The 21,705-nt window shown below is 40.3% G+C and overlaps 1 protein-coding gene across 2 annotated transcripts in view; it reads right to left on the reverse strand.

The window, feature by feature from the left end:
• Nucleotides 1–21,705, reverse strand: part of CACHD1 (cache domain containing 1) — a 102,022-nt gene that overhangs the window by 63,284 nt on the left and 17,033 nt on the right. For both annotated transcript variants that reach the window (XM_065842352.2, XM_071810073.1), the window contains exon 2: nucleotides 2,943–3,005. In XM_065842352.2, coding sequence (XP_065698424.2) covers nucleotides 2,943–3,005 — 63 coding nt within the window. The remainder of the gene's footprint in view (nucleotides 1–2,942; nucleotides 3,006–21,705) is intronic.

The raw sequence follows: 21,705 nt of genomic DNA on the forward strand, positions 1-21,705 counted from the left end.
ATTTGCTCAAGACGATCCCATTCGATGTACTACTCTCACTCATAAAATTCTGGTTATATTGCTTGTGATTCATTAGAGCTAAAAGACCTGGTTATTAATGAAACAGAAGTGCTCAATTATTCTTCTATCCACTTCACTGTTGAGCTTTTAACCACAGTAATTATGCTTCACCGGGGCCTCGTTTTTCTCCTCTGACAGCTCTGAATTCATCACACTACCTACAGTGTTCAGACAGTTATTTATATCTACTTAGGCCAAATACACACATCTGCGGTGGGGAAACAAGCAGCATCTTTTCCTGAGTGGAGAATTGATAGTCGAGACTTCAAAGAAGTTTTAATCCAGTTTCTTGGTTTCCCAAAAAACACTTTTGGCTTTCGAAAGCCATCTGATATGTATAATCCAGCCCACATGGCCCCTTCGCAGCGCGCAGACCACCCAGAAACACTCGAGGAAAACGCTACCCCAGCGCAACGTCAGGGCCAGCCCTTCCTTTCAGATGTCAGCATGGTTTCAGATTTAAACTTTTAAACTTTTAAACTCGGGTGACAATTGCCCTTCCATGGTCCCTTTGAACACAAGCACCCACCTGTGTGTGCGCGGAGGGAAACGGAAACCAAATTAGTAATAGGAAGACACATCAGAATTGTATAAATTCATAACAATGATACAAAATCAACTACTCAAACACACACTCATATGTATCTGCACCTCCAGGGGAAAAAAGGTACCACTGACATGAAGAGAACAAGATGTCATTATACTCAGTTCCATGTAACCTCTTCTAATTATGCGTTCTCCAATTAGAGGTTGCCAAAAAAGGAAAATAATTTCGAGGGGTTTACTGGAAGAGAGGAGATTTAAAAAATAATTGAAGGGTTCTAATGCAACAGTAATGACACATCTGCTGCCCCCATGTCATGACATTCATACTGGTGACTGCTTAATAAAAATAAAAAATAAAAAAAAAAAGAAATAAAAAAGGCAGAAGCCAAATAGAGCTGAGAGAGAATAAGGATAATTATTAAAGGCATGGACAGTCTTCTGCACAATTCACTTTGAGAAGCAAAGTGAGAAAGGTGGCACAACAAAGGCAGTGGGATTGAACCCAGAGATGGGAACTCCTGGGCTTATTTATCCATCGCCATATTTTTTCGCTTTAATATTACAGGCAATGACCTCAACCACGATGACTGAAAATCAGATGTGTTTCTACAGCCAAACTGTAGGGCAGACTCCCACAAAATGATGAAGCTTCAGGAAAAGCGTCAAATATCTTCAAACTAACCAGAGCCAGGAAAAACCTCCTGTAAAGCATAACATCTATTAGCGCGGTTGAGACACGACTATCTGCAGGGTCAAGCAATCCTTAATACCAGAATTAGGGTAATTTACTAGGATTAATGCGTTGCTCTGCTTTCTTCTGTTGTTTCCCAGACACATCTGTATCTCACCAAACACACATCTAACACAGACCCAAGCAGTACCAGAGGTAAACTTTGCTGGGTTTTTTCCCAAACACAAACCTTGTCATTTTTGTGATAACACACACAAGAGATTCACCTTGAAATCTGTATCGTGTCAATCTAAGAGTCTCATTTAAATCCTAGATATTAAACACATGCTTTTATATTTATCATTTTTTTTACACACTTCAATTTAATGCCAGTATGGGACAAGGCTTCTACACCAAAGACTTGGGTTTGGTTTACCAGAAACCAGCATCAGTTGAACTTCTCCTCAACTATTCCGCTTTCTGCAAATTGATTTAGTTCCTACATCAACCACAATCCCATCAAAAGCCACCATACTCCTTCTGAAACACAAGAGGAGCTGAGCCCTGTTCTCCAGTGCAACTCTCCAAAAGTTTAAAGGCACTGTGCGGGGATTCACAGTCCAATTCAATCCAGCTCTGCTTTGACTTTTTCCTTGGGAATAATAATGAAGTCTGGGAACTTTACTGTTTACAGTAAACACAACTTAAGAGTGTTAATTTGTTTATATTAAATGACCAGTTTTAATGCACACGAGCCTGCAATGCACTGATGCACTCTTGGAAACCAGCAACAGCAGCTCAGGCACAAATCACGTGCAAAACCCACGTGGCTGAACAGCAATTGCCTTGTCCCCAGAGACAGCCCCGCTCTGAGGCACTTTTGTTCTTACTGAACACTAAAACTGGTTTGATAGGGGTCTGGGAAGGTCAGGTTACTCGCTGAAGGTTGTGTGAATCCATGCTTAAACTGAAACGAAAAGCTGGTTCTTATTCTGCCCATCTCATCACATTTAGCACAAAGGTGCAGTTGTGAGCATAAGGAATTGGTACCTTTGCTTCTTAAAGAAGAAAGCAAGATCTGCTTGTTCTGTTTTAAAATTAATCTTCCAAATGTGCGCATGTATTTAAATGCAAACAGTCCCTGTGTTGAGACATATTATCTCAATGCTAAATTGAAGAGTTAAAAGTTCAAATGCCTTCTCATAAAAGCCCACACAAAATCACAAAAACCCTCAACCACAAGTGTTAGGCATGAGGCTGTAGCTGTCCCATATTTACACAAAGCAATTGATACCTCTTCCACATCCATAAACAATATTAGTGGTTTTGCTTTGAACGAAAACAATTGTAGAAGAGACACTTCCAACATGAAAACCAGTCAATTAATGTGAGATACTACACGAGGGTGCCAGTTCTGCCTCTGCTCTTTTGTTTCTGAGGGAAGGACCCACACAAAGCAGATGGAACAGCCTTTCCATGGCAATGCAAAACTCTCAAATACATATTCAGCCCATTATAACAGCAAATGGAATAGAATATAAATGGAGATTGGTTATGTGAGGTGCTGGACACTTGGGAAGTGGCCCAAATAAATCCAGAGAAACTGTAATTTCTAAGGTGACGCTGCCAATGGGCAGGAGGAGGTGGGAAGGGCTTTTGGACTCACCTGTTGAACTTCACTTTCTCCGTTCGATATTTTCTCCGTGTACACAAAGGAGTTGAATATCCTCTGCAAGAAAAATCAGAATGGATGTGTAAGAGACCTTTTGTCATAAACATCACACTAGAACGGCTCCAAAAGGCACATGGGGAAGAAACTGGTGGCAGAAAAGGACCATTTCACCTGGAGAATCTTTAATGCCAGGCTCACCCATGGGGAATCACATCCCCATAGACCTGCTGGTGGATCTGCAGGAAGAAGCCGGGTTTGTTTTTGAAGGCAAAGACATAACAGATTTTTTCCAAAACATCTGTTAATTTACCAAACTGACACAAGGTGCTGAAAAAAGTGTTTCACATCAGAAAGCTACTGCCCGTGTAAACTATGACTGCTCTCTAGCACTAAACATCTAACCCAACATAACTATTCTTAGAAGTACCTGTTGCTTCCAACTAACACACAAGAGGTTATGAGCCAGATTTAGGCATATTTGGTATCCAGAATAGAGAAAAACGAGACCCACTTTTGAACACAACCGGATCAAGCTCACTAATGGCAAAAAGGAGGATGTGAAAGATAAGCTTGGAAGGATTCTGGGTTACATCAACAGCATTTCTGAAAAGTTTGCTTGATGCATTTAAGTTTCTCTTTTGAGATTTCTCACTTCCAAGAGCAGTTTTCCCCTTAGGAACAGCGGGGCCATCCCCACTGGAAAAGCAACAAGTGTCCCTAAAACATTCCTTTTTCTATCTAACTCAATGGCAATGTGTTGGGGCTGCATAACGCAAGATGTGTAAGAGATATCAGTGATATAAGCAGAAAAAATATATGGTGGGTGAACACCCTCCTGGATTGTGGAGGAGGCATAAAAAAATTAAAATTAAATAAAGTCAATGGCATTTTTCTCTACCAGCCTCAAGGGGTGAGCTGGGATTCCACTGACAGAGTGGATTCCACATCTACCAGTGTTAAGTAAAACACAAGGCAATATGTCAGCAAGAACATCTGTAAGCCCGGCCACATCTGGCAAAGGACAGCAATTCATAAAGACCTTGTTGAGTCCCTGCCTTGATGTGATAGTTGTGAAATTACTACAAATCATGTTTACAACAACACAATAAGCCAGAGTCAGCTCTCCAAATTATTAGCAACAACTGCAGTTACTAAAGTTTAAATTTCACCCAAATCCAGTGTAGTCATTGGTCCACGACTCCAAAAGTTTTCTTGATGCAGATTTAGCTGATTTCCTCCTAAGGCCGCATGCAGCTATAATTGGCAAAACCAGCCTGGAAAACCCTTCAACGTGCTCCGCTCCACTTGCCATCATCCTTTTCCCTTATTCTTCTCCCCCCTGAGGACTTCAGGAATTTCAGAAATTTGAACTCTTAATTCTAAGAAGCATTTGGAAGGGCAGCAATAAATCTCCTCAGTTTACAAGTCTCAGAGAGCCAAGAAACTGGGAAAGCAAAAAGAAAAAAAAAAAACCACACAACCAACCAAAACGTTTTTACTCTTAAAAGCCACCCGTACATTGAGACACCCTCTTCTTCCAGACCTTTGTTTAAAGTTCTGCTTGGGTCCTTTAACTACAAACATGTTGGCTTTGCCCCCGCCCCCCCCCCATCATGAGATGAAAAGATAATTGAAACATCAGAAGAAAATACATTAAAGCATGTCATTTTGACACAAAATGTTTTAAAGGAATTGAATTTTTCTTTCCACGCAGCATTTAGTCCCTGGACATCAAAAGGAACCAGAAGGAAACAGACTGTCAGCTCCCGAGAAGGGACCTTTCTGTCCTCAACACAAAGCTGACCCTTTCCTCCACCCCTTGAACACGTAGACATGTTTATGAACCTTAAAATAATGCCAGAGAACATTATACGCGGTTATATAAGAGCCGCAATGCCAGTAGGAATTTATTTGGCCATTAGGTTAGGTTTTTAAACTATTTTTGCTTGATTTATAATTTAACCAAGTTCTTTAAAATGTTACAGTATCTTCTACTTTTTAAATTAAAACCCCTGGGCATGTCAGGGAGGGGGTAGCAGGAGCCTGTTTGTCAAACTGCCATCGCAGACAATGAGCCTAAACCAACAGGAAAAACGAAATACTGAGGAAATAGCCAGGATAAGGCGAGTTCCCCGCGGCTCCCTGCTCGCTGCTCAGCCCCTACCTGGCTGCAGTCCCAATACTGAGGGTATCTGCTCCTTATTCAGTAACTCCTGTGCAGAATTTCACCCAAAGCCAAAAGCATCTCCCTGTTGTATTTAAGCTGATTTCACAAAGTCATCTGACTTTAAGTAGAAAACCAGAGCTAAGTGCCGACCTCCAGATGAAGTGAGGGGAATTTCCCAGATCCAAGAGCCAGTCAGCTCCACACAAAGAGTCAAAATATTCAGAATTTGCCCATTGTATTTTACACAGTGCATCATCTCTACTTCAGTCTTCCCACCCCTCCTTGTTTAATTGAATCTGCTCAGCAGATGGCAGCGGGCTAAGTTCACGCCAACAGGAACAATTAGACATGTGTTTAATGAGCTGCTGGCCCGGGATTATTTGCTGTAACCCATCAGCACTCGCCCCCACAACGCACGAGGCTGCAACTGCTGCACTGCTTCATCGCCCTCAGACACCATTTGATTTCCTTCTTCTCCATTTTCCCCCCTCTTTTTGCTGTCATCAGCTACCTGAAGTTTATTATGATCTTTATAAACATCCAGGTTCTTGCTGAACATGGGTCAACTATGTGAAGACGACTCATTTTCTCTGGAATTCTAAAATTCTTTGAAACTCGACATGTTTAAAAAAAGACAACAGCTTATTCTTGTGGCACACAGAGGGAACAATTACGTACTCTCCGCTGTACTTTTGATTACTGGACACTTTTCAACTGACTGCATTTTGCTGGTCCTCTTCCCTTTAAAGAGAACATAAATTTGAGCATTTATCAGTAGCAAAATCGACCTGCACACACACATCTCGCTTCAACTGTTCCTACTGCTTGGTTTCATCAAGCAGATCTCCAGATTATTTTTTTTCCCTCCCAATCCGAACTCAGAATTAAACTTACAGATTTGGTTTAGAAACCAGCTCTTTGTTCCAGCTTCTCCTTTCTGCTGCCACAGCTCAGCCAGCATCACAAGCAAACTTTGCTTCATTCTCTTCAGCTGTTTCCACCACAAAGCATCAGTTTTGAAACACAACGGTCAGCAGTAAACAAAATGGAAAAGGTTTTCAAAACTTAGGCGTTTTGAAGAATCTTCACCGTCCATACATATTTCAAAAGTAAACTTCAGGAATGACACTGATTCCAGATTTAGCCAGGTCTAAATCAGAAAGTCAGTTGAAGTGTAAATGTTTTTTTCAAATTATTCAAACGTTGGAGATGCTCAGAAACTGCACTTGTCTGGCTGTACCTGTCCCCTGATGGTTTATACTCACATGTAAACTTAGTGGGGCAGCCAGGGGCCGAGCACAAACCTGAGCCATCCCTGGCAACACCTGAATCCTGCAGCACAATGCTCAGCACATCCCACCACTCCTAATCCTCCCCTTCCCTTACTGAACACGGCGCTTGCATTTAGCTACACCAACAGAAGCCTAGAAAATCACAGGATCTGCAGGGACCCCAGAAGGTTTCTAGTGATCCATGATTTATAATTTAACTCTGAGACACACAGGAGAGCCACGCAATGCATCCCTGTGAGCCTGCTGCGGATGAGCACAGCCTGGATGGAGCCCCAAGAAACTCAGAGTTTGTTTTAGAAATATAAATTTTCAACACATCAGAGACCCTTGTTTTCCTAAGCTCTTTAATTACCTGTCTGGGTCAAAGCACTTGCAACTTCCTAGCAAATATTCTTCTGTGGCATCTAGATATATTCTTTAATGTCTTTTATTGCTTCTGGGTGCCACCAGCCTGCCTCACTTTCAGCTTTGAGCAACAGGACAAATATTCGATAAGCGAGATAACTGCGGAAGCGACGAGCGGATCCAAGGCAGGGTCCTGGGGGCTGGGATGGGGAGGATTTGGGCCACCAGGGCTTAATGCCTGCCACAGATGGGGCCTGACAGTGATGAATGGGCACAGCACCCAGACCCACAGCTCCGCCTAGGAAGGAGTCAGGTTTCCCACGGAGCCAGAGATAAGGGTAGCTTGGGCTCAGCTTAGTGGAAACAAGGCTTAGGGGACTTTTACTCATAACTTGAAGCTGAAGGTAACTCAGTTTTAAACCTAGAAGATGACTCTAAACAAAGCTTAGCATAAAAAGCAAAATGTTAACTGACTTGTTCCCTCAGTTTATTGAGATTAAAATAAACTCAGCAGCAATACAGTGAGAAGATACTTGAGAAGCCCCCAGGTTGACTGTCAGTGCTGCATCAAAATCAACCAGAAAAGCCATCACTCCCAAAGCAAACACGAGCACCAGCCGCTCCGCAGAGTCACAGTCAACCATTTGCGCATCATTTGCCAGACAAGATTGGAATCCATTTCCCTACTAGCAAAAATAACATTTTTAGAGACAAAGGGAATCAAGAAAAACAAATATATGATTAGTAAAATATCTGCTGAGCTGTAAATATTTTGAAGCTGCTTTAGTATCTATACTGTATAAAGAAAAACCCCACAAATTTTAGCAGATTTAGGATGTAGACTGTTGTTACCTGTCATATTTGAGGAAAGACAGGATGAAATACTCAACAATATTAAAAAATTATACAAAACAGCAGTAGCAAAATGTACAAGTGTCAAATATACACAGCACTAGCTCAGCAGGACTGCAATACTTTTAAAACTTCAAGCGGCTACTAAGCAGGATCTGTTTCTTATTTTCAAGGTTAATGTTTTAAAAAGTGGTGAACAAACAAATATATAACAAATCCTTTTTCTGACGGAACTCGCTGAGTGAGATTGTTTCAAGGGAAACCTGTGGCTTCTGTCTGGAGTTTATTTTTGCAGTGTCTGAAGCCATATCACATTGTTTTGTTACCATTTTCTAAAACTGAGAAACATTAAATAGTGGGTTCCCATGAGATCAAGGACATGCTTCGTTTTTTTCTTTAAGAATTTACAATATACATTTAAGAAGCTACAGTAAATTGGAGGAAAACACAGTGAAAGGCAAATGTGGTTGGATGAGAGCAATGACAGGAACAGCCCTGTGTTACAGACCCCGCTCAGCCCACACAACTGAAAGGAACATCCCAACATCACACTCCAATGCCTTCCTCTTTCTGTGAGGTTCCAAAACACACAGGTTTTCAGGAAGTATTTAACTAATTTATTTTTTTCATTACGTTATTTGTCAAGCAGTGACAGATGTCTTTATGGACAGGTAGAAATGTAAGGTGGAGCTGCCAAGCTGAGCTCAGGTCAGTGCTTCTGGGGGGTGAGAGTGCTGGCAGCCACTCCTCAGAGAGCAGGATCATCCATTACAAAATGAGAAAATGCAAAAATCCATACAGCTTGTGGTTCTGCTGTCCTGGCCCAGTTCATCTCTCACCATCAACTTTCTGCTTGGAGAAGCTCTCTGTGTCACTAACTGGTCTCTGCTCAGTTATCTACGGTGCTGGACTTGTTGTTAAACCACATCATGTATGAAAGACTCCTTTGGTAGCTTCATTTAAACGATTTTTCTTATTTTACGTATACAATTTACACAAGATTACTTGGAATAAGGATGAATTGGAGGGTGGGGGGAATCAATTGTGAGAAAAAGCCAAGACTATCAGACATATTTTTTCCATAAGCAAAGCGAACCCTGAACCTCCTGGCCCTCCAGATGCCAGCGTGTGTGCTTGCAGACACGTATCTCCATGGGTATTCAGGTTTCACCTTAATTTTGAGGGCAGAAAGCATCACAGCATTTATAATTAATCTGCTATCATTAACCTGTGGGAGGTAAAAGCCTTTGGGATCGTTTCAAGAGTCATAATCATAAGGGGATATGGTAACTAGGGACAACATTGCTAGAGAAGAGTCCAAGTAGAGCTCAGTTCTTATAAAAGTGCTTCCTTGGAAAACCTGAGGCATTTGCAAGAGAAAACTATGGAAAACTGAGTAACTGCCAAAAATGCAATCAAGAACCGCCTGATTTTTTGCCTTCTTTTTCAAGGGACCAGAGCAGTAGAAGGAAAAAAAGAGCGAGAGGAGGGAAAATACCCTAAGAGAATTAGTTCCACATGTTAAAAAGACTATTCATTTAGCCAATGTAACTTGACTAAGGTTATACTCATGACAATGTATACAGCAGTATTTCAGAAAAAGGAAAGTTATGTTACCCAACCTTAAAATACAAAGCAGATGGTCTTCTCAATAGGATTGGATTTTTTCTCCTAACACTTGTTCCTCATTCCAGCCTCTGGGATGTGAAATTTAAAATATTTATCTTATTTTTTCAGGTTGAAAACCTTTTGATTACTGGACATTTTTCATGTGGCTACATTTTGTTGGTCCTCTTCCCTTTAAAGAGAACATACATTTGAGCATTTATCAGCACCAAAATCGACCTGAAACTTCATCCTATTGGGAGAACTGTGGGTTTCATTTTTCTGGTTTGTTTTCAAGCTCATGTCAAAATCACTCCCTCAAAATAGGGAAACATTTAAGCAGCAGAGCAATCCATGTAAATAAATGCTATCCTGTAGCCAGAAGAGCTTTATAATTACTTTGCTTGTCCAATTTGGTCATGAATTCAATACACAGCAAGTATGCAGAAGAAACATGGTTCAATTTATGTAACATTCCAGCTAGGACTGTGTAATTTTACAGGAAAGTAAAAAAAAAAAAAACAACATCCAAAATGCAACAGAACATACAGATGTAAACACACACACTGAGAGCCTGTGATTTTGTTTCCTGATCTCTTTAACACAACCCAGGCAGGAGCTGTTGGGTTTTGTTTGGAGAAAAGAGATCTACTTCAATCAGAAAAAAAAAATCCAGGAACGACAAGCTTAAACATAGGAATTTATAGATCATAAATCACGATGCTAAACTTCTGTGTGCAAAATGAATGGGCTGATGCGAACATAATTACAGAACTGTTTTCTTTAAATGTCCAAGAGTATCATTTTTCAGGCTCTCCCAGCAGGAACCATCAAGATGCACACGATAAATCCCATGATAACAGCTTCCCCTGCAACCGCTGCTGCAGTGCTTCTCAACAACTGTCCAATATTCCCTGTGCTCACAAAAAACACTAAAGTTTAAAACTTGTAGCACACGCTGCAGTCAGTTCTCAGCTGTTCCTACGCAAGGCGCTCACACTTTAGTTCAAGAGAATAAGAAGAGATGAGTGACAACTTTAAAGAAACTGTACATAAATACCTTCCTGTATGAATTGGTGTCTGTAAAAAAAAAGTAGAAGAGTACGCTAATAGTATTATTTGTATTAATAAATAGGAGAGTTTTAAGGTCACCTGTTTACACACCTCATTTGCACTGGTTCTTTGATTTAATCTGCACCCTTTTCAAACCGAAAGGAGAGGGAACAACTCTTTACATCCTAAATTTCAAGGGAGGTTTAATTTCTCAAATAAATTTTAAAAGAAGTTAAAAAAAATCAACTCAAGAAGATAAACACTTTGCATCAATTATTATCTTAATAATTTGCTCCAACCTGGATGCAAAGTTATTGGAAAATAACTAAATAACTTGCACTTCAAACTGACCCAGGGCTTCCAATTGACTTAAGCTTGACCCCTTCACACTGCCAATGCGGGTTTGGGCATGTCGGCTCATATAGGTGCTGGGCCTAGAAAATCAAGCTCTTAGACAGATGACAGATGATCTTTACAGGATAAAATATATGTTAAAAAATCTTCTAGTTTAACATCAGCTACATTAAAAAAAATCTTCAAGTTTAATGTCAGCATATTTTGTGGCTTAGAAAGAAACACCTGCTGCAGATGTAGCCTCCCAAAAAGATGCACAGGGACTCAGGGAGTCCCAAACCCAGGGACAGGTGTCCCAGCCCAGCAGGGCACAAGGACCTCAGGAGGTCCTGTCCCACCCAGTCGCTCTCTGAGGACACAGTGCGAGTCCCAGAGCTGTGACCCCCACACTAAAACTGTGGATCAATCACCACTTACAAAAGCAGAGAAGAGCTACTTTAATTTACGCTCTTTCTGACCTAGAAATTTGAAATCCCCTGGCACTGCCCCTGAGCTTTAGGAAACAACATTTCACTATACGTAGGTGCTAATGAGAAGAGAACTTCCCATCAACTAGCACTGGAAATACGATATTCCTCCTCTTGCTTCCCAGAGGTAGAGTTAACCCAGGGAGCAAGCATTAATTATCTGACAACTTATATTTCACGAGCCAGAAGACCACCTGACATTACCAACAAGATCACACACACCTATGACAAAATTAAATGTTGTGTCCTGGATCCCAAAAAATAATGTACAGGTGCAAAGTAGCAAATAATTACTACGTCAGTAAAACAGAGAAGATCATCTTGAGAAAAAGGTGCTAAACCAGTTCCAAGGGAGTCACTGCCGGACAAGGGCCAGAGGAGCATTGCTGGACCATGGCACCCAGCAACCACCTCCAGCTCCTGAGCCCAGCTCAGTTAGTCCCCACGACTAGTTTTCCCTCATTCTTTCAAAGATCTGTGGTCCAGCACAACTTGCAGCTTGGTGAAACAAAACCTCACAGGAACACTTAATGAGAGCTGGCCGATTAACTGGTTTCCCTCCTGTTTAGCTTGTTATCTCAAGACGCAGGAGGTAGAACAACCCACAGAAAATAAATGTAATCTTCTGGAAAGAGCAGAGCCATTAGATGTTATCGGTTCGCAAAAAAAAATTAAAGATTGAGACTAAAGGGAGGCTCATGAATTGAATTCCTTCGGCACTTCAAAGCAATTTGTGCATGAATGCAAGCATTTATTCTTCTAATTAAAAAAGAAAAAAGCAAGCAAAATAGCAAGACATCATTTACATGAATGAGGGGTGAATAAAAGAAGAAACTTAAAAAAACAGAAAACAAACAACCACCAAAACTCAAACAAAACCTCCAGTGTTAATCAAGAACAGAGTTGATTCCAACCCAGAAAAGGGACAGAAAGCTCCAGATGTAATGAGGAAAGGCGCTAAGGGGAAGCAAAACTTGCCACAGTGTTTGCTGGACCACTCCTGCCAAGCCATCCCACAAGAATTTCTACATCCAGCCTTCGGGAGCAAAAAAATTATCAGATGTTTTGCAAAGAAGAGTCCTTTATCTTACACCCTCATTGTTCTAGGAACTGAAGAGGCCAGCAGGCACGGGTGGGGCTATGGGTCCCAACAGATGGGCCAGTCCCACCACAGCAGATGGGGAGATGCAGAGGGACCTGCCCCAACCCCAGATCTGCTTGCACCAAGCAACAGAGCTTTCTCATATTTTGCTTTTTAGCAGCCCCACTTTGTTTTTGCAAAGTCATCCTAATTCTAAACAAAGAATGAGATGGCTCTCTGGTATACCTCCCTTTTCCATGTCTGTACCACGTCTCCCAGTATAGACATCCTACATCTCACCTGTGTTGCTTTCTCCATATGAAGAACACCAGCCAGGTCAGGTTGGCTTAACATTAACAGCATTCAGGTATATGCAATGGTTTCAGTTCAACAGATTTCATAATTCTACATTTAAGTATACATTTTTGTAGATATTATATTGCTCTCTAAGACTCCCTGACAAACGTTGCCATTATTCAGGGAGTCATTATTTAACCAGGGCTTCAAACCATGAATACAACCTCAGTTCGTTTCCCTAGTCACACAGCAACTTCAGCAGAAATCACACTGCTAGAAAAGGAGACTAAGTAGCATAAAAAGCTTATTAAAAAAATCAGAACACAAAATAGAATTTCTCATCTGCTGATCTAGTTATAATCTTTAATAAATAAAATAAATATACATCATGAAAACAATAATGGTCATTCATAATGTGAAACAGCCCATAGTATCTCCTAACTGAAAACAATTATTTCAGCTGTCTAAAAATTACGTTGCTGAATTTATTATATTTATCTTTCAAACCCTAAGTGGCAAGAAATTAGACTGAACCTCTATTTCAAAAGCAGAGTATGCACTCTTCTGATGAGCTGCTGATTAACAATACCGAGATGAACAACATCTGAATGATTTCTGTGTTTGAAAATGCATGCTACAAATTGGTAGCTGAAATTTGTCATCCCTCCCCCCCCCCCAAATCTCTAAAGGCATCTCACCTGTTCAAAGACAACAACAAAGATTACAATGCAGTTGGTTTTTTTTAGTTTCCACAGAGGCACCTTTTCCTCAGTCAGCGGAAGAGCTTTTTCAGCTATTCCAAGGTATGGGAGACTCTTTTCCAAGTGGTTGGATTCCTGTGGTTTCACATTAAAGCTGTAGATCCTCTGAGTTGCTGCAGAAGGAGTTTTCTGCTGGGGCTCTCCCAGATCTGCCACTGTTTATCCTGGACTATTCAGAGAAAAAAACCACTACTCCCAGCTCCAGCAAACCTGCACTGCTATGAGCTCCTGTAAGCTGCTATTTTTAAGAAGCCTTTGCAAAAAAATACTCACTACAGGATAATGAAGGTTGATCTTTTGCTGAGAGCACCAAACACATGCACACATAACATTGAACAAAAGTATTATGCAGGTATTGAAGTTAAGTAAAATACTTACTTCTCAGTGTGATACCTTTACACTGACTGAAAAGAGATGTAATTATTTAAAAGACTAATTCTTCTAAGTTATACTTGAGTTTGCAGACACACTTGCTGTAGACGGAGCAGCATCACTTGTTCTCCATCTCCTGAATTCCTCTTCTAATCTTAATGGTACCACAATATTCAATAACTGTGCTCTTTTGGCCTTTTGAAAATACTCTAATTTATTTCTAAAGTTCAACCTGTTTGTGAAAGTGCTGAGAAGAGGAGCAAGAACACCACACAGTGCCAAAGGTTTTGTGGGGGTTTTTTTGCTGGTTGGTTTCTTTAAGACATTACCAAAAGAGAAGAAAGGATGTTATTTTTCTACGAAAACTTGGAATCCTTTAACTGAACATTCATGCACTTCTGCAGATTATTAAGACCCAAACATGACAGAGGATTCCATCAGTTTAATGTGGGCTCACCCAGGTGACAGTACAACTGTACAACACAACTCTGGGGGACAAAGAGGCTCCAGAAGATGCTGAGCAGAGACTCTCACATCCCGTTCCCATCACCACAATTCTGCAGACAAGTACCCTTAACATTAGACTTAATTATTTGTCAAAACATGGAAATAAAGCATCCACCTTCCAAAGGGACCTGCAGCAAGCAGTTACCTTTTACAGCTCACTGGTGCGGGCAAGCTGAGATGGAAAAGCACGTGGTGAACAGGGCCAAAACTGTAATGTGTCTTCAAATGCAGATCGCTAATAATGAAAAAAGGCTCGTTACCATACCTAGTCATGAAATAACGAGTCTGTGAACTACTTCATCTGAAGTATCCTTTCACACTCCCAGGGATGCAGGAAAACATACAGCCATTAACCACTCAGTTATCCTCACCTGCCAGGATTGTACAGTCACTCCATACTCGTCAAGTTAAAAGTTTCTTTCCAGATGTTTAGAAAAAGTTCAGGTTTTTAAGGGACTGTATCAATATGCGATCTTGTTATACGGTTGTCACCTGAGCCTTCAACTCTGGTTGGAAAAACCATGCTTTTCCAAAGAGACTGAGCTTTTAATGTGGTCAATGTTATTACTGAAAACTATAGAGGAAAACATGCGAGAAAAATCACAATGCAAAAGACCTGCAAAGCAAAGAGGAAAAAGAAAACAGCTGTTGGGGTGTTTAGAAACAGCCTGGGTTATTTTCAAAGATCAGTTATTCATCTGAGTTGGTTTTACCCCCAATAGAACCTTCCAAGCCCAGAGAAGAACAGACTGGACTGAGAACCGCACTGTTCTGCCTGTACAAGACACAATGAAAAATCTCAAAGTGACTGGCATCGGATTTATGTTTTGCAACCTAAAACACACAAGGTAGTTGCTACAAACCCACAAGCATGGTCCTGGGACCCTGCACATCCACACAATATGTAACTTATGGTCAACATAACGCAACACCATGAGGACAGGAAGAACAGAGCAGACAACAGAATTTGGGAGCAGATTTACACCATAAAAAAAGGAATTTAAACTGAAGGGAACCAGCTTTTCGTGAAAGAAAGAAAAACAAAACAAAACAAAAAAACACACCAACAACACAGGAAATTTCTAATGGTGGCATTAATTCCTTTTATGACATCATGTCATTGCCACTTGGGTTGTACCTATTAAAAAGATCAAAAAGGACTCACGTACACACACGTTAAAATTAAAACAATGACAGAGGCAATTACCATTTTTCATCCCTTCTGTAAATATTATTATAAGCTGCTTTTTCACAAAACATTTACAAACTATGAAGTAAGCTCCACTGCTCCTGATAAATGAATAAAACTTAAACCAATTTCTGTTTCAAAACAGAAGATTTTTTTTTTGACCTTTTTTTAATCTCAATTCATGTTTAACTTTGTCTAAATAAAATAATTTGGAACCTCAGGAGAAAAGGCTGCTCATTTACTCAAAATAAACCTCTGCTGTGATTTCCTTCAGAAGATACTACTTAAACCAACTCTCTTATTTAAGCAGCACTCATGCTGATCATGTGTGCAGTGTCATCTTCATTAAAAATAATCAAGAATCCCTAGGCAGCCATTTGCACTTCAAATTATAAAATCTCAATGTTTCATAGTACTGCAAGGTTTCTTACTATTCATTCATATTTAATTTTTGAGGATGCTTCAGTGCACATAAAATATATATCAGTCAAAAAGAGGTGTGCAAATTAGAATGTTTAATATCAGCTTCTTCCTGAAAATAGTTTTTATTTCTTTTTCAGTAAATTGTCCAGGCTTTCATTTGTTAGTTTATCAAATAATAGAGGTCAGTGAAAAGCCTGTACTTGCTACACGTTATTGTAAAAAAGAAAAAGGAAAAAAAGTATTTTACCAAAACCTCCAATTCTTTTAAAGCATTATATAATAATTTTGCTCTTTATGAAGACAAATTGTGCTGAACAGGCATCAAAACATTACTCTGGTGGAAGCAGAGCTTCCAGCGTTAAAACCAAGCCCAAAGCAAGGTCAAGCTTTCCAAGCCTAATTTGGTGCAGGAGCCCAACACGATCGACTGGCAAACCTGAAACTGAATTAAGGATTTAAGGCTGTACAGAGACCACCCTCCATCTCAGCAACCTAAATAAATTCCCCTTCTTTTGCTTTTCTGTGCAATTATCCAAGTGTTGCACATTCATCTGAACACGTGGCAATGACGCAGTAATCCACTTTGGTATCAGGATTAGCAAGTTCAGACACCAAGAAAAACAAAGGCATTAATGCTACTTTGAGTGTAGACAGAATTGAAGTAGATTAATGCTACTCGAGGAATAAATATTCTTGTTGTCAAACGCAGTTACTACTACAGTGGTATCAGTATTTGACAGCCAGAAAGCGAAAGAACAGAAAATACAACTTATTGCCCAGCAAATTTTTCATTATGCTGATACTCACAACTTATCTTAATGAATACATTTTATTTTTAACAAATTAATAAATTGCTGATACCCACAAATTAACCTGACCTCCCTGTTTCAGCATGTACTCTATATTTTAATTTCCAAAAGCTTTTCATGACACAATTTAAATGTGTGTTTTCACAGTATAGTTTTCACTACACAGTCTGGGGGCAGACAGACCTACACTGAAAACAGCTTAACGCTTCTGACTCATCTCCTTGCCTTGACTTTAATTCTTTCTATGTCTTTTCACTCTTAAATATAACAAGGACACAAGCACAAGGCTAAGGTCACAAAATCGAAAGCATCAGGAAATTTAAAAGTTCAAATTATTCCAAAGAGTGATGTCTGTCCTAAAATAGATGTGATACAACACAGTAATACAAAGTAATGGCATGAATTTCAGGCTTAGGAAGAAGTCACAGAATATCCAACTTCTTAAAAAGAACAATTAAATCTTAAAATTCTGAAAGTCCTATCTCCACGCAAGGCAAAGTCCTTTCTCTAGTGTCTCATAAGACATTAAATGAGGGTTTTAAGCAATGTGGTGTGGTGTGCTCCTGTTTCTCCCTACACTTGCCAATGAATTAATAATAAGTGGCAATAAGAAGCTACATCTTATGGTGGAGGAATTATAGATTTCCTTTTTTTTTTTTTTTTTAAAGTAAAAATGATGATGAAGCAATTATAAAAATATCACCATATATGAAGTAAACACCCCAACTGACACTTGTCTTTCCACATTTCCAGGTGGAAATCCCATGGATTTCCAGCTTCCCTTGTCGCCCACCCGTTCCCTCCTCCTTCACAACGTGAAGTTTCCAGTATGAGCATCATCTAATAAAAACATAAATCATCCGGACAAAAAACGGACAGTGGTATGCGCTCTCTTCCACATGTTAATAATTACGAGGTGGCGACCTTTGCATCAAACTACAAAAAAGTGGAACCCTATCCAAATCCTCCCCGAGCATACAGCAGACAGCCCAAACCATCCCAATGCATCATCTCAAGATCAATGACAATTATTGAACTTTAAAACACTTCAGGAAGGTATTCTATCTCATAAACATAGCAATCACTAGTTCCTTATGTTAATTCAGTATTTTTTCATATATTTGCGCTCAATTTTCACCTACTCACAACCATGAGTTACTATTGATATAAAAGTTATTTGAAAGGCCAACACCTTCCTGCTCCTCTACTCACCCAAAGCAGCAAGGACACAGAGGTTTCCTTCAAAGCATGAAAATCAGAGCAAAACCTTAACAATTCTTTGCAAAGCATCACATGACAAAATGTAACAATGACAAGGAGTTCGATTTTATTTCATTACACTAGATATAGGGAACGGAACACAGAATCATTTCCAGATGGTGTCCTGGCTTGGTTTGGTTTGTCAGCTCATCAGGGTATGGGAAGGTTTAGTTGCTTGATCCTGGAGCACTAACAATTGGTTTTTTCCAAACCAAAATTAAATATGTACCTTCCTCCTATCCTCCCTAACTTTTTATCATGCTACTACACACCCCTCCTTGCTCAGCTCCCCTAAAGTTATCAGCAAAGTTTCTGGTTTAGCTTTGCTTGTACAAAATGCAGCCCACTGCACAGCACGGAGAAAAGAAGCCATAGCATCAATGACCTATAGTATCTTCGGTTTTTATTTGCAAAGAGATGCAGTCGTCTTTAATCTGGATAATTAGAAAGGTAATTTCAGCTGTAACATCTGTCCCCTACTCTAATCTGTTATTTCACGAGGGAAATATCAGTACTCTTATCAAATAACAAAGAAAAAGAATAGGAAACTCATACAATAAAGCTATCAAATGCATAAAGTGTAGAAGAAACTGGGGGAAACAAGGTTTCTGAATTAGTTTTTCATATGTTTCTTGTTGGAAGAGTGGACAAAATAAGATGAGTAATTTCTACACTGTCAATGCCATTTTAAGTTTACAACTTGCAAAGTTAGTTTTACTCCAAGAGTTTGGCACATCCTGGTCAAGCATCAAAACAGACCAGAAAGATGGATGGAGGAAAACAAACAAAACCCCAAACCAAGCAACAACAACAACACAACTCTGCAAGATTCAACTGCTGATAAAGCCCTGATGTAAACATATATATTAGTTAAAAAAAAAAAAAAAGACATACCTGGGATACTGGGTCCTCAGCATCGACTGTTTTGCACCACTGACTTGCCCCTACCATGCTGAAACAGGAGAGATACATCCAATAAAGGGATGTATCTCCCAATGTGAAGTCTGAATTCTGTCTTTAAGCCTGGGATGATAACCCTTCATAACGCAGCATTTCTTTGTGATTTACCAAGACAAAGTTCTGCCTGGAAAACATTTCACAGGGTTCACCAAATCATTTCCCCCGTTGTTCTCTATGTCACAAGTAATCTCGCATCTTTTTTTTCTGATAACATCACAGACAAAAGTGTTTTAGAAATTCAAAATGCCACTGGTCAATCCAAGTTATGCCAAAACACCACAAAATACTATTTTTAACTGTTTCATGTTAAATTCCAGATGAAAAGCTATGGATGGGTAGTTTGGGGAAGGCTGCATAAGCAAAGGATTTGACAATATTTTAAAATAACTTTCTCATTAAGAGCTCTATATTTCTACAATGTCAGGTAGGGCATCCCTGAGATGCAGTGAGGTTACTCAATACCGGGTGTATTTTCCAACGTATGTATCTATGACATGTCCACCAACAGTCTATCTAAAAATAAAACTCTGCTACCAGGCCTAGGGGTCTAGTTACATCTCTCTTTGTGTATTAAATGATAATAACCAAACCCTCCAATTCGTGTTTTGTGAACAATTTTAGATCTGTTTTGTCACTGTACGCGCTTCACTCTGGTACAACCCATCCCACTCAATGATTATGAAGTTCAGTCTCTAGCAGGGCAAGGAGGCACCTCCTAGGAACACAATTTTCATCACCAAACAGATGAGAACGAGCCTCTGAAAGACAAATTCTTTGAGACTGACATGCAGTGATGACCCATATTTAAAACTGGCAAGTTTTAAACCACAATTATTCCTTACCGCAAATGGTGTAGTTATATATATGTGACATCCAAAATATCCACCTCAGCACTTCTGCTATGCCGGCACCTCTGTTTGCTGGGGTTGCGCTGAACCCCTGCAATCCCAGGGATCCATTTCAAGGATCTGGTTTATGCTAGAGCCCACAAATAGCTGCGCTAACACAACTATTAGCAAGGCAAACGGCCAAGGAAGAAACATCTGAAGTTCTTCAGCAGCAACACCAAACCCACGTGGTACAGAGCGATGTTGTCAGTGCCTGAGGGATGCCAAGGGTTCAATACAGAACCGACCACTGCATATCCAGTACTAATCCCTCAGTAACTACCACAGAGCTGCCAGCATTGTGGCAAAGTAGTAGGTTCCACCCCAAATTTGCTGCATGAAGAGATAAGCTGGGCTGCAATGGAGGTGGCACGGTGCAATCTGACGTTCAGAAACCAAGATAACGCAGCTGGACATACAGGGATTCAGAAATCACCACACAGCATGTTGCAAGAAAGGTGACTGCTAAAAACAACACTTACCAAGCAGTACAGCTGATGAAATATAAAGTCCATCAGGCAGTTTTTAAGCCTAATGCTCATTTACTCATTGCTTTGTGCGTCACTGGAAGCATAAAGACCCTTCCAATGTAAATCAGTCACATTTGCAACCCCCTGGAGGCACTTAGACCATTACAGTAACGCAGACCAGTACTAGTGAAAATGAGACCAGAGTTCCCATGTTTTTCTCTCAACTTTATCCTCCCCGTAGCTAAACTGCGTCATGCTTAATCTCCAATTTATTTGCTGTACAGCCTCCTGAATTGCTGCATTTAAGACAAACACCCTTATTAAGTAGTTATTGTTCCACCTGTTCTTAAGATAGACGTTAAAAAAGGTGCAAAAAAATATTCCATATTTCCTGCCTGCTAAACATTTTCCAGCTAAAGTACTCATGAGAATAAATGCATTTTAGCAGGGCTCTGGCAACAGCATCTATGTGAAACATTTTTCTTTACCATTGAATTTCAAAATTAAAATTGAATTGCTGCTTCTGGAACACCTTGCTACCACTTTTCATTTCCAGGTTGATTTTTTTTTAATCTCAGATGAAACAGATTTGTTACAAAAAAGGGATGGGGAAAGAAGGATGATCCCCAGGACTGTCACAACTGCAGGGGGACATGCTGCCCTCTGCGTCCCACGTACAACAGGAGATGGACTTTATTTCAGCCTTTCACAATGCACAGGTAATGACTATTTTCTCAGCAAGATACCTGAATATATACTCTGAGACCAATATTAAAATTTCAGCCTTTAAAGAAAAATAAAGGGGTGTCTGCCATAAGGAAGCTCTATCCTGACAGCACAAGCTCGAGACTGGATTTCAAAATTTCAAAGTGCACAGAAATTCCTGCCAGCTGCAGACGCTGTTGTTGGGAAGTGACACTCTTGACACCGCACTGTCACACAGGAGTGACAGCAAACGCCATGCCATGTTCATAAATAAATATTTTCCAAATGCTGAAAGCAGGGAACAGCCATCCATTTCTCAAAATTCTCACAAAACACTCACTAAATTTCTCACCGCAATATCGAAGGTTACATCAGCGGAGAGAGCTGGAAAGAGTCAGTGAAAACCCACCGGGATTATTATACCAGAAAATACTGAAATTGCACGGAGCAGCCGACCTCCTGCGAGGAGCGCGATTAGCACGTTAGTTTAATTCCCGCACATCGCCCCAGCCCACCTGCATCCCCGCAGTGTCGGAGCGCGGCCCTTTCTTCCCGCATTAATTTTACATGCTCCTCTCCGGCAGGCAGGCAGGGAGCTAACGAGCTGCCCCCCGGGCTCAGTCTGCAGAGAAAAACCGGCAGCTCTTGTCTAATAACATCTTCATATGAGGAGGCAGAGAAAGCTGCCCAACGCCGAGCAGTCAAGCTGGTTTTGGAGGCTTTTACTTATTTACGTTGAAGCAGGTGTTTCAGACACTAAGCTGCTTCCACATTGCCGCAGCTAGGAGGGCATGATACTGTCCGGAAAATATCTGATATCCATCAGCCAGAGCCACATTCCTCCAGACCCATCTCCTGTTGGTTGTTTACTGATAGTGCAGCAGATTTTTAGGTTCGTAAA

Source organism: Patagioenas fasciata, chromosome 6 (genome assembly GCF_037038585.1).
Source record: "Patagioenas fasciata isolate bPatFas1 chromosome 6, bPatFas1.hap1, whole genome shotgun sequence".
NCBI lineage: Eukaryota > Metazoa > Chordata > Aves > Columbiformes > Columbidae > Patagioenas > Patagioenas fasciata.